We start from the raw sequence: 13,473 nt of genomic DNA on the forward strand, positions 1-13,473 counted from the left end.
CTCTCTCTCTCTCCCTCCCTCTTCACCCTCTCTCTCTTTCTCCCTCTTCCCCTCTCTCTCTCTCCCTCTTCCCCTCTCTCTCTCTCCCTCTTCCCCCCCTCTCTCTCTCTCTCTCTCTCGCTCCCTCTTCCCCCCTCTCTCTCTCTCTCTCTCCCTCTTCCCCCCCTCTCTCTCCCTCTTCCCTCTCTCTCTCTCTCTCTCTCCCTCTTCCCCTCTCTCTCTCTCTCCCTCTTCCCCTCTCTCTCTCTCTCCCTCTTCCCCCTCTCTCTCTCTCTCCCTCTTCCCCCTCTCTCTCCCTCTTCCCCCTCTCTCCCTCTTCCCCTTCCCCCTCTCTTTCTCTCTCTCGCTCTTCCCCCCCTCTCTCTCTCTCTCTCTCTCTTTCCCCCCCCCCCCCCCCCCAATCCCCATCCCATTTGTTGTGGAGTATTTAAATATAACGCTCGACACAAGTCCGTATATGGAGAAAAGAGTTGTTTATTATAAAGTACTCGATCGAGAGTGAGACAACTTCTACAAGAGTTCAGTAACTCGGTGACCTAAACTAGCTGTGAAGCTGCTTTTTTTTATACATTCAAAATACATACAAAATCATGAAGCATATGCGCGGAAGTTTTCCATTGGTTGTTTCCCCTAACACGTTACAAGTCTTCGCCTAGTTACAACAATTTTATTGGTACATACACTTTCATTATTTCATTTCCGTGTGCCTTTTATCTGATTAGTTAACGTGCTACATCATTACTTTTCTACGGTTAAGCAATTCCTGTGAAATTACTTCCCAGACCTATTTGTCCTTGACTAAATCTTCTGTTAATAGACAGACAAAGCTGTTATCTCGTGTAATTCTGTCTATGCTAGGACATCTGCCAAATACTCCCTTCGAGAGTTATACGTTATGGTCCCACGCTCAGCTTAAGCTTAGCCACAAACTTTTTAGAAATACTAATGATTTTTAACCCCTTCAATCCCCCCTTTGGTCATATGGTTAATCCAACCCAACGTGACCAATTATTCACCTTGTCTGATTCACATGTACTCCGCCCCAGTCTCGGTGATCAGGCGATAGATTGGGAGCACCCACAAATCATATCAGGTATTCATTCTGCAACAATTTGACCTGTTCCCTACCTTGTAGCTTTGCTTGGGTATACCTCTTCTCGTTTTTTGCACTTGTTACATAATATCACCAACTCACTCAAGGCTATTTACTATCTCTACTGCCACAAGGGTATGTGAAAGGATCCTTATCCACGGATGTATTTCAACGTTCATCTCAAGTACCAAGGCAGAGTTTTTCAGGTTATTCCTTATTTCACTGTCCAGTTCTTTGCCTTTAACCTTTAGCTCATAATATCTTTTAATGTTATTTCTTATTGGTCCTTTGAGCTCAGTTAAATCTCCAAGTAACAGGGGAATTGGTGGTGCTTGTTCTTCCATATAATCATCAATATTTTGCTTAATCTCATCGCTTATATTTAATGTCATTGTCTTCCTGGCGTGTATATACATCATGCGTGCTCTTCCCACTGCCACCGACACTCTGGGAGTAAAGCAAAAGTTAGGCATTGTAATGTTACAAGTCAAGCCTCCGTAATCGTAAGTTCCCAGGCTAGTTACCACACAATATTCTCCTCATCCTTGATAGGTGTAATGTGTGGGTTCGGTTCGGGCAGGGCTTATTCCGATGACACATCCTTCCGTAGTATTGTCAAACCCGCAGCTATCCTTGCCCCCGTCTCCCACTGGGTGAGGGCATATAGTTAGGCTTCCTTCTCTCCAGCACCCGGATAAAGATATTCCCCTTATCTTTCCATTCTTTTTGATCGCATATTGGTCCATCGGGTAATGGCGGATGTACTCTTCCCCTTGTATTATCCCTATGTTTTCAACTTCATATTGAGGATACGGGTGTGAGCCTTGGTTTATTACGGGGATCACTTGTATTATCCCTACCATAGGGGTTTCTTTCCCCATACGTCCTCCCGGAATAGCATACACCCTCGTCATTCCTTTCAAGGTGCAGGTGTCACACTCAGCTTAAGCTTAGCCACTTTTTAGAAATACTAATGATTTTTGACCCCTTTCCTCTCTGTCCCTCCACCTCTGCCTCTCACTTCCCCAGTCACTCATCCCCATCTCTCTCTCTCTCTCTCTCTACCTTCCCCTCTCTCTCCCGTTCCTCTCCCTATACCTTCATCTCTCTCCCCATTTCTCTTTGTACACCATCACACTCTCTCTATGCCTCCATCTCTTCGTCGCTCTTCCCCCATCACACTCTCTCGTCCTCCCATTTCCCCTCTCTCTACCCCATCTCCCTGCCCTTCTCCGCCATCTCTCCTCCCCCCCCCCCCAAGCTAAGTCTCACCTTCACCGGTTTGCAGTCTCTGGCTCTGCCGAACTCAAACAACGGCTTGACCTCACCCGCCATACCTCTGGGAGCAGCTTCCCCGTCCTCGGCGTGTGGGCGGGTAATCAGTACGGTCACAACGCAGCTTGGCCCAGGGCACCAAGAAACACAGAGCCACCTCCGATTCACAAAATGGAGGTCACGGCACTGCCTTCATTGCTCTTCCATTGGCTGTTTCCCGTTACTTCACTTTGTAATTGGTTCCCTCTACTGTCAATTAACTGCCAGACCTGTGAACAGCCGTGAATCAAAGAATCTCACAGCTGATTGGCTGGTACGCAGTCTTTTTCCCTCCCCCCTCCTCTTCCTGCAGCATACAGCGGCCGTTGCCATGGTAACTATTCAACGCCCCAATGCACCAGCGCCCGGCCGCTCACCGGCAGCTTGCTCTCCATCACTGATTGGGAGGTTTTTTTTCACGGATCCCTTGAAAAGTCTCTACAGACCTCCCAGGGGACCACTGTTTTAGAAAAAGGAGCCACAACCTGTTTAATCTTTTATGGTGGGCATAACCTCTCCGTTCTGGTATTATACTTGTAAAAAAAAAAAAAAAAAATTGTACCACTGAGAAGGACAAGGGCAGCAGGTGCATGGGAACACCACCAGCTCCAAGTTCCCCATCAAGGCACACACCATCGCTGGGTCAGAATCCTGGAACTTCCTACCTAACAGCACTGTGGGAGTACCTTCACCACACGGACTGCAGCGGTTCAAGAAAGCGGCTCTCTGCCACTTTCTCGAGGGCAACTTGAGATGGGCAATAAATGCCAGCGACGCCCACATTCCAGGAATGAATAAAAGAGCAAAAATTACACCATCTCACATTGATCTATATCGAAATTCATTTGCCAATTACACGCCCATTCTACAAGTTTATTAATGTCCCTTAGTATTCTGTCACATGTGATACATTTTAATGTATGTGCTAATTGCCACCTGTCTGATTGGCATGCCTAATGCAAATGATTAATTAACTTCAACTTTCATTTTAGTGAAATAAATCTTCAACACAAGCTCATTCATCAGGACACCATTTGTCTTCATAGTTTTATAGCATTGGGAGCTAACGGAAATGGTTTCCTTTGTGAAGCGGGCTCCATTTAGAAACATAGAAAATAGGTGCAGGAGTAGGCCATTCGGCCCTTCGAGCCTGCACCGCCATTCAATGAGTTCATGGCTGAACGTGCAACTTCAGTACCCCATTCCTGCTTTCTCACCATACCCCTTGATCCCCCTAGTAGTAAGGACTTCATCTAACTCTTTTTTTGAATATATTTAGTGAATTGGCCTCAACAACTTTCTGTGGTAGAGAATTCCACAGGTTCACCACTCTCTGGGTGAAGAAGTCTCTCCCCATCTCGGTCCTAAGGTTGTCACTGAGATTTCAGTTTGAAGGCTTTTCTTGGACCATTACACCGTTTATGTCCTTTCTTCCAGTGGGAAAACTGCTCCGCCATTTAAGATTATCATCCTGGATGAAGCGGACTCTATGACCAATGCTGCGCAGGCTGCTCTTCGCCGCACAATGGAAAAACAGTCAAAAACCACACGTTTCTGCCTCATCTGCAACTATATCAGCAGGTGGGAGAGCCATAAATACTGAAAGTGTCACATACTATGAAGTGGTGCTGAACAGAATCACTCACTCATTATTTGCTGTGAATTGTTTTAACTGCTTTTTCCGTTGAGTTCTTTTACGCTCAAACTTTAATAATGAGTTATATTTGCGTCAACCTCTCTCTGTTTTGAGTCTTAAGTATTTGTTACACATTAACAAATTGTAATTAAAATTAAATTTTCTAATCGGGGTTTGCTCACACCATTCTTGCTATTAAATAGAGTGGGGATAAGTAGCATCACTGAGAGGTTCTTGGTCAGAGTTGGATTTCATGATCTTCGATAACTTTTAAAAAAGCAACCTTCAATTACTGGGGATTTGTAAGTATCCATTTCCAACCGCTGGTATGGGTGATGTTAAACCAGGGACAACTCTTCTGCGTATTTACCTCATTGATTTTTGATCTCTTGTTTACTGAGACTAAATTAAGTTACATTTTCATATTTTGGGGGGTGTTCTAGCCCTCCCCCACGCACCCATTGGCTTGTTTTCTTTATTTTTGTTGAGTAGAGTATTAACATCTCTCTCAAATAAAGGTGGCCACAGATGTGGCAAATGTAGCAGCTTAAAGCTTCTAGAGTTTAGTCGGTGCGGCAATCAATATTGTGCCTTCTACCTGTATAGCAAAACGCAAAGTTGAGGTATCACACCGAATGGAAGGGATTTGCAACATAACCAGATTTTATTTGTGTTGCCGCAGAATGGGTTTGCGGAATGTATTTTGGTACAATGCAAAGTGAATAAAATTTGGCTCCAATTATTATGGGAGCGAAGTAACGTCACCATGAGGAACGTTTATCTGTAACTGCTCTGTTTGCTGACGCATGACTAATACCCGAGACTCTTTGTGTTTTAGGATAATTGAACCACTGACGTCCCGATGTTCGAAGTTCCGTTTTAAACCTCTGACAGACCGTATACAAGAGAAACGGTTGCAGGACATCTGTGAGAAGGAGAATGTGCAATGCAGCAGTGAAGTAGGTGTCTGGGGTTGTACGGTCTATTTGGAGCTCAATTTTTGATAAGGGAGATTTTGATAAGTGTGATTTTAGCTTTGGTTCAGATTTAAGAGTTTAGGGCCACTATACTAACACCTATCTGTCTTCCTATTCTACTATCCTAAAAATTCATAAGTGCTTTAGAATCCTGTAGGTTTTTTTTTTAATTTTTGGAATTTGTTCCCATACTCCTTCTCCTGAAAACAGTGAGTTGTATCAGAGTCTGGTTCCACAGATACTGACAGTCCTCTGATGCTTTGACCAAGTGGCTATTCTTTGTGTGGGGCCTTGGGAGTTTGGACAGTAGGTGGCCTTGACTGCGATGAAGAATCCTCGCATATCGTAGCTGTCGGCCAGTTGTTGTATCTCCTGTGCTTTCTCCTTCCACCACCTATTCTTTAGGTCCCGGGTTTTTTGTTGGACCTCAGCCTTGAGCTGTCTGTAATGTTGCTTTGCTGCTCCCGAGTTGGGTTGTTGCTTGAGGCTCAGAAATGCTCTGCGCTTGCGATCTATTAGCTCTTGGATCTCCTGATCATTCTCATCAAACCAGTTCTGGTGTTTTCTGGTTGAGTGACCAAGTGTCTCTTCACAGACACTGGTTATGGAGACCTGGAGGGCAGACCAAGCGCTGTGGGCATTCTGCACCTCAGGGTCATCAAGGCACGCCAGGTTAGCTGTGACGTGCTGGCTGTATAGGGCTCTCTTGGCTGGTTCTTTAAGTGCCCCAGCATTGATTTTTTTGCGGCACTGCTTCTGCTGTCTCCTCCGCTTTGGGGCTATCCGTAAGACAGAGGTCCTCCACCAGCCTGTCCTCGCCGCACAGCACTGCCCCCCAGTCATCAAGATCTACGGCTCAGCCTTGGACAACATTGACCATTTCCCATACCTCGGGAGCCTCTTATCAACAAAAGCAGACATTGATGAGGAGATTCAACACTGCCTCCAGTGCAGCCTTCGGCTACCTGAGGAAAAGAGTGTTCGAAAACCAGGCCCTCAAATCTACCACAAGTTCATGGTCTACAGGGCTGTAGTAATACCCGCCCTCCTGTATGGCTCAGAGGCATGGACCATGTACAGTAGACACCTCCATTCACTGGAGAAATACCATCAAACGCTGCCTCTGCAAGATCCTACAAATCCCCTGGGAGGACAGACGCACCAACATTAGCGTCCTCGACCAGGCCAACATCTCCAGCATTGAAGCACTGACCACACTTGATCAGCTCCGCTGGGCAGGCCACATTGTCTGCATGCCAGACACGAGACTCCCAAAGCAAGCGCTCTACTCGGAACTCCTTCATGGCAAACAAGCCAAAGGTGGGCAGAGGAAACGTTACAAGGACACCCTCAAAGCCTCCCTGATAAAGTGCGGCATCCCCACCGACACCTGGGAGTCCCTGGCCAAAGACCGCCCTGAGTGGAGGAAGTGCATCCGGGAGGGCGCTGAGCGCCTCGAGTCTCATCGCCGAGTGCATGCAGAAATCAAGCGCAGGCAAACCTGTCCCACCCTCCCTTACCCTCAACGACTGTGTCCCCCACCTGTGGCAGGGACTGTGGCTCTCGTATCGGACTGTTCAGCCACCTAAGGACTCATTCTAACAGTGGAAGCAAGTCTTCCTCCATTCCGAGGGACTGCCTATGATGATGATGATTCTTTGTGTGAGCTCTGAGCCCCAACGGTAAATGTTGACTGTCTAATTATGTCCTTTCCTGATGTGTACTCCTCCATAGCTTCATCTTGATAAGGGTGTAGGTTGATCGCTGGTTGACATGAAGGCACATTGTTGGGTAGAGAAGTGCTTTACATGACCTGGAAATGTTTAATGCTGAAACTGATGCCCTGAAAGCTAATTTCTCAGTAATGGCATTCTTCACCTTGAGCACCAAAATTTACCAGCAAACATAAATCAAAAGGCAGGGGGGTGAGAAAACAACTTCAATTAGTTAAAGGAAAAGCAATCTCATTTTTATTTTAAAGTTCTCTCTTCCTCTTGTTTTAGTTAATTTTTTAAAAAACTTTTTATCTTTTGGGAGGGGGGAAATAACTTTTAACATAGCCAGCAATGCCAGGTCTCGTGCTCGGAGATTATCCTACATTCGGCATGATGTCCATCATAAAAATGAGTCTATTGTATTGGTACATGTTTAAGAAAATATGGTGAGGGATATAATTTTTTTCGTGTTTGTATTTTGCTTAACCAGGGCACAGTAATTCTTAACTGAAATGTTTCTACAATGAACGTTCAGCGTTTTGTTCCTTTTGATGTCCACTACCAGAAACGTTGAATGGTTTTCACAAAAGCACGAATAGAAAGAACAGGAGGAAAATACTCTTAAATACACACAATCTCTGTACTGACGATTGGTGGTTTACCCAATATTACATGACACACTCTGTGCAGTAGTACAAAAATCTGATGATAGATCATGTATCCAGCTTCTCACTCGCCTTCAAACTCAAACTGCCTGCTTCAAATCTCTGGAACAGAGTCTTCCACATTGTATTCCGCATGGAGTATAGCTGGCTTCTTGCCAGTTGAGTAAGCATTCCCTTCCACACTCACTTTCTATGTCCTCTATTGTCCTGAGAGATCTAATTACCTTTCTACAATGACAGAGCTTCAAGCAGACAGCAGTATTTTTTCCACAAGGATCCATGCAGTGGTCTCCTAATCTTTCATAAAGCTAAGTACAGATGAGGTGTGCCATTCAGTCCATCGACATCACCCTATCAAGGAAAGTTTCGAGTTTGAAATTTGCTATGCCATGGTTTGATTCTCTGGTTACAGGTTAGTGTCCCAGCAATAGCTGCTTGTCTGTCAAACATTCACAAGATTTTTTTTTTTTTTTTGGTGGTTTGGGAGGAACTATGGGCCCAATTTTGGCCATGACTTGCATCAATTTTTTTGGAGTAAGTTGTTTTTTCTGGCGTAAGTTTAAAAAATGCCATTTTCCCCAAAAGATTTGCTCCAGAGTAACTCCAGTACTATTTTTTTTTTTTTTTAGTTCAGGTTTTTTTTTCCAAAGGGGGTGTTCCCAAACACTTATGCCAGTTTTGGCCATTTATGCCACTTTGGCCAACTAAAACTTACTCCAAATCAACTTAGGTCAGCGTATGTGGTCAGCTCTGAAAAACATTGCGGCACAGGTTAGTACATTTAAAGCACCAAGACTTAAAAAGCACTAAACAAAGCACAAAAATAAGCATTCAATAACAAATAAAAAATACAGGGAAGCTGAGAGGACATGCACAAAGACTTACAAAGCATTAAACAAACCACAAAAAGTAAGAAGCAATCGATAATAACAAATAAAAAATAGAAGTCCTACCTTTATGCCAGAATCTAGTTTTTTTAATGTCATTCCTCCCCTCCCCCCAAAAAAAACTCTCCTCCTCCCTCTTCCCCCCCCCCCCTCCCCCCCCACTCAAAACATCAAAACTCTCCTCACTAAACAAAGCACAACCATCAATAAATAAAAAATAAAACTGAAGTCCGACCTCGGCCCAGGAAGTCAGTGGGCCGACCGGCCGGTGCGGGAGGCCACTCGGCCGGGGATAGGGTGCGGCGAATATCGGGGTGTCCCTTCGGCCGGGGATAGGGGCTGCGAGCATCGGGTCCTGTTCACAGCCCGCAGGACACGCTGGGAGGGCGAGGAGCATGCGCGCAGACTTCACTGCGCATGCGCAGACTTCACTGCGCATGCGCGCAGCTGCCGGCAGTGTTTTCTGTGCTGGGCTGTTGCTCCACCCCCCTCCCCCCCCCACTTCACTATCTACGCAGCGACACCGGAGACTCGGCAGAGCGGGCAGGATGGGGCCACTTTTTTTTTGGCGCCATTTCCAGCGCGCAAAGTCAGCGCATTGAAGGTAAGTGCGCCGAAAAAAGGGGTTGGGGAAAATTGGGCCCCAAATGAGGTGGCTCTGGGGTCGGGCTTGCAATCTACTTTAGACGGATGGGATGAATGCTTCCTCTCTGCTGGCTATAATGCTCCTGAGTGAATTGTGTTTGAGATTCCCTGTGTGCATCAATCCACGTCACAAAACGAATGGCTTATGTGGAAAATGGAAGTGTCATACTGGTGCAGATTCAGTTGCCCTTCTGAGACTGAGGCGAGGACACATTGTTGGGACAGTATGAGGTAGATTCTCGATCTACCTACTCAAGTGCTTTATCCAGACTCTAAGAGCCAAAAATGGAAACTTCACCCCTGACCTTTCTCACCTTGATGAGCACAGGATTCACGCACAAGTGGAATTCTAAAAAGGATCTCCCCGCACATTAAGTGTAGTCAGTTGGTCAGCGGAGATGCACCATGCCGCATGATGCCCTTCTAAGTATATCTGAGTTGGCTGAATAGATGCTATTGGTGATCAGGATATGCAGAGCACTGGGTTCCTGATCCATTCTCGCTTAGCTGGTTGGGTCTCTGATTCTGCATACTAATCTCAGACTTTTGCCAGTCCCGATACTCAGCTTTGAGGCAAGAAGTATCAACTTTGGTGATTGAAATAACACCTAATTTAGCATGCATTCACTGGCGAAAATAGCTGCATCGTACAAGTTCTGCCTTCGTGTGCTGGGTTGAATACAATGGAGCTGGAAACCGAGTCAACAGATTGTTACTTGAGAAAAAACGGGAAGTAGAGCATTGTTGAAGAAAATGAACAACAATCCCATCAATCAAATTCTTTTAAAGAAAGTTACACTAAATCTTCAAGGACTTTGCCCACAGTTGAACAACAATTTCAAGATTACTGGATGATTTCCTTTTCGGAGCTAATTTGTGCATGTATTTTTTCTCTCTGTTTACAGAAATCTTCTGTAGACATTAATCTGTAAAACCGTGCACTGGTGTGGCTTTTGAGCCAAGGGTATGTCCCTCTGCAGTGAGTCCACACAATTGCATTGATGTTCCTGTGCATGGTCTGCATTTTGCTTTTGGAGCAATTTCCTTGCATTGAACATAAACTTTAGCCTTCAATTGATGTAACTGGCAAATGTTTTCATTATACCATGTTGGCTTTTTCTAGACAATTGCTATGCTTATCAATGTATCAGAAGGAGACCTGAGAAAGGCAATAACTTACCTGCAGTGTGCAACGAGACTGACGGGAGGGAAAAACATCACCCAACAAGTCATCATTGAAATTGCTGGGGTAAGAAAACTTTTTCTGCCCATATACAATTGTTAAGGTACAGGTTGGGTTTTTGGCAAGAATCTATGTGCCCTTTCCCTTGAAGAGTATTTCTATAGATAGCCATCTTGTGTTCTTTTATTGTTGTTGTCTGTGCCTGCCTGCAGTGCTTGGGAAAAAAATTCTATCGTGCAGTTTTCATCCTGTTGGCATCTTAAAAAAAAAAGTGTCCAATTTTCCTCAAGCTTCTCTTTTGGGACCTATTAAGGGAGAATGTCATTGGTTTCTTATTTAAAAGTCTCCCATCAGAAAAGATGTCCTTTTTAATTATCCCAGCTAGTATGTGGTACACATATTGTGATCCTACATTTCCAAGATTCGATGGCATTTTTCTCTCTGAACATTCCTTCACTGCCTCCAGAAACCTCCCATTTCCTCCCTTTCCTCTAATATGAGAAATCGCCCGTCAATCAGGGAGTGTGCACGTGGGAATGGTGGGCAAGTAATATGATTATAGTACTGGGCTAACAACCCAGAGGTCACGAGTTCAAATCCCACCATGGCAGGTTGCAAAATTGAATTCAATAAATCTGGTCATTTGTGGGCTAGCACCTGAAAGAAAAACGTTGAAAACTACCAGATTTCCTGCCGGTGTTGGCCACATCCCAAGAACAAAAAAATGTCTTCGACTCAACGGTGCAAAATGTTTGAGTGTCACTCCATCCAATTTGTGTATTTTTTTATTGTGGCTTTTCCCATCATAGATTAATATCAATTTGATTATGTACCAGGCCATGATGAGGTTCATTGGCATAGAAAAGAAAAAGCTTGCATTTATATAGCCCCTTATCACCTCCTCAGGACATCCCAAAGCACTTTACAACCAATGGATCTTGAACTACAATTAATGTTGTTATGCAGGCCAACACACAGCAAGTGAGATGAATGACTAGATAATCAATCTATTGTGGAGTTGGTTGAGGAAAGACCATTGGTTAGGACACTGAGATCTTTTTGCTCTTCAAGCTGTGTCATGGAATCTTTTACATCCACCTGAAACAGCAGAAGGGACTTTGGTTTAACATCTCATCTGGAAGATACAATGAAATACTTTTTGAAGTGTAGCCACTGCTGTGAAAGATGCTGTAATGTAAGACACTGTTCTTGAAGGCGCAGCAACAGGCCCGGGGAATATTTCAACCGGTGAGCGTTCCCAGGCCTTGCACTGCAGTACTGCAATGAAATGTCGGCCTAGTTTTATGTGTTGAAGTCTGAACTGAGGCTCAATCTCACAACCTTCTGACTCCAAGGTGAGAGTGTTTGCAACTAAGCCAGGCTGATACTTATAATTTACATTGTAACTTCATCTTGAGAACAAAATTAAAAAAGGCAAGGGGGAATCTTCCATGTTTCTGAAAATGTTAGGTTCAAACCTTTTTCAGAGTTTCAGAGCTTTCCTTTCTATTTGTGGGGTAGAGTGCCCTTTCTCTTCAGCTGTCTTAACAGGTGCCACATTTATTCATCCAATCCCCCCCAACACACACACACACATGGAAGGAAGAGAACTGTTAATATTTTTCATGTCATCTATTTATCTTTCCTAGGTTGTGCCGACTGAAATGATTGACAGCCTTTTAGCTGCTTGCCACAGCAGCTCATTTGAAAAACTGGAAACTGTAGTAAAAGTAAGAAGACTCCTCATTTATTAATAAGACTGGGCAGAACTTTCAACGTCGGGTGAGGGGGGGGGGGGGGGTTAAAACACCCTAGCAGGTCCTCAATGGAAAGGAAAATCAGGCGGGTGTAGAACGGGTGACAGATCCACCATTGCCCAAATTACGCCCCTGTCGCGGTTGAAAGTTCTTCCCATTATCTTTCTGGGCACAGAGATTTATTTAGTGTTTTGTAAACTGATGCTGGAAAGCTTGAACCAAAGCCAAGCTAACCTGTTGGGACCGGGTGCTGAGCTGAGCATGGACCGAATACGGTGAGCTCGGTAGACAGTGAGGACTCAACTTCATTCTTTTTTAAATTTTACATAAAAGGCTCCTGTTCATCAGGTTGGGTGACATCAGTGCTGGAAATGCTTCATTTTATTTTGAATCAGAGTGGGGGGCGGGAGGAGGGACTAGATATGACCGTCTAGATTAGATTAATTGATTAGGATTAGCAGTTCTTTACTAGTTAATGTTGTCAAGTAAGACAGACATTCAAAATGTGGTGATGAGCTGTGTGTTGGATAAAGAGAAAAGGCCTCTCTATCAGGGGTTCTCAACCTATTCGCTTCCGAGCCAACTTTCCTGTGTTATAAAAATTCTATGGACCTTCTGTAACACACGTATTTTTCTGTATAAAATGAGGGAGGAGAAGGGGGCTAACAAATTGTCCCAATCTGTGTCGGGGCTGTTTGTCCCACAGTCTGTGTGTGTTTGAGGGGGGGGGGGGGGGAGGAGGAGGAGGAGGAGGAGGAGGAGGAGGAGGAGGAGGAGGAGGAGGAGGAGGAGGAGGAGGAGGAGGGCAGTTTGTCCCAGTCTGTGGGGAGGGGGGGTGGCATTGCAGTTTGTCCCAGTCTGTGTGTGTAGGGGGCGGGGGGGGGTGCAGTTTGTCCCAGTCTGTGTGTGTAGGGGGCGGGGGGGGGTGCAGTTTGTCCCAGTCTGTGTGTGTAGGGGGCGGGGGGGGGTGCAGTTTGTCCCAGTCTGTGTGGGGAGGGCGTTGCAGTTTGTCCCAGTCTGTGTGGGGAGGGGGGGGGGGGCGTTGCAGTTTGTCCCAGTCTGTGTGGGGAGGGGGCGGGGGGGGGGGTGCAGTTTGTCCCGGCCTGTGTGTAGGGGGCTGTTGGCCCCAGTCTGTGTGTATGGGAGGGGGGGGGGGGGGGCAATTTGTCCCAGTCTGTTGGGGCCCCCGAGTTCCAGTCACATATTCACTTACTGGGCTTTGATGACAATGAAAGGTTCCAGAAACACTGCGAGCCAGGCACCTCCAGCCCATCAATCAGAGCCTCCCAGTATCGGTTTCAGGGGATTACCAAGTCAAGACCTTGGGTATGGACTCGGTAACCAGCACCCAGCACAATGAAGTCAGGTCAGACCCAGGGTAGCCAGGGACCCTCACACCCGAGCCAAGCCTACACCTCCCCCGGGCCCAGCCTGCATCTACCTGATGCCGTCCCACAAGATTCTGAGCTGTTCCATCTTGTCCGACTGCAATCCTCCCCTACCCTGCGATCAGTTCCTCAACCTGACCCAAGAGCCCGCCCTCTGCTGCAGACTTCTCCAGAAAGGCCCTATCCTGAGAAGCCATCCATTCTCTGCTGGAT

The 13,473-nt window shown here is 45.8% G+C and overlaps 1 protein-coding gene across 5 annotated transcripts in view; it reads left to right on the forward strand.

The window, feature by feature from the left end:
- The window catches only part of rfc4 (replication factor C (activator 1) 4), a 34,990-nt gene that overhangs the window by 19,006 nt on the left and 2,511 nt on the right, over positions 1-13,473 (forward strand). For 4 of the 5 annotated variants that reach the window (XM_070883873.1, XM_070883872.1, XM_070883870.1 and 1 more), the window contains 4 exons: positions 3,845-3,988; positions 4,882-5,002; positions 10,056-10,181; positions 11,765-11,845. In XM_070883873.1, coding sequence (XP_070739974.1) covers positions 3,845-3,988; positions 4,882-5,002; positions 10,056-10,181; positions 11,765-11,845 — 472 coding nt within the window. The remainder of the gene's footprint in view (positions 1-3,844; positions 3,989-4,881; positions 5,003-10,055; positions 10,182-11,764; positions 11,846-13,473) is intronic. The other variant, XM_070883874.1, reaches the window with a different exon arrangement.

The sequence above is a fragment of the Pristiophorus japonicus genome, chromosome 6 (genome assembly GCF_044704955.1).
Source record: "Pristiophorus japonicus isolate sPriJap1 chromosome 6, sPriJap1.hap1, whole genome shotgun sequence".
NCBI classification, from domain to species: Eukaryota; Metazoa; Chordata; class Chondrichthyes; family Pristiophoridae; genus Pristiophorus; species Pristiophorus japonicus.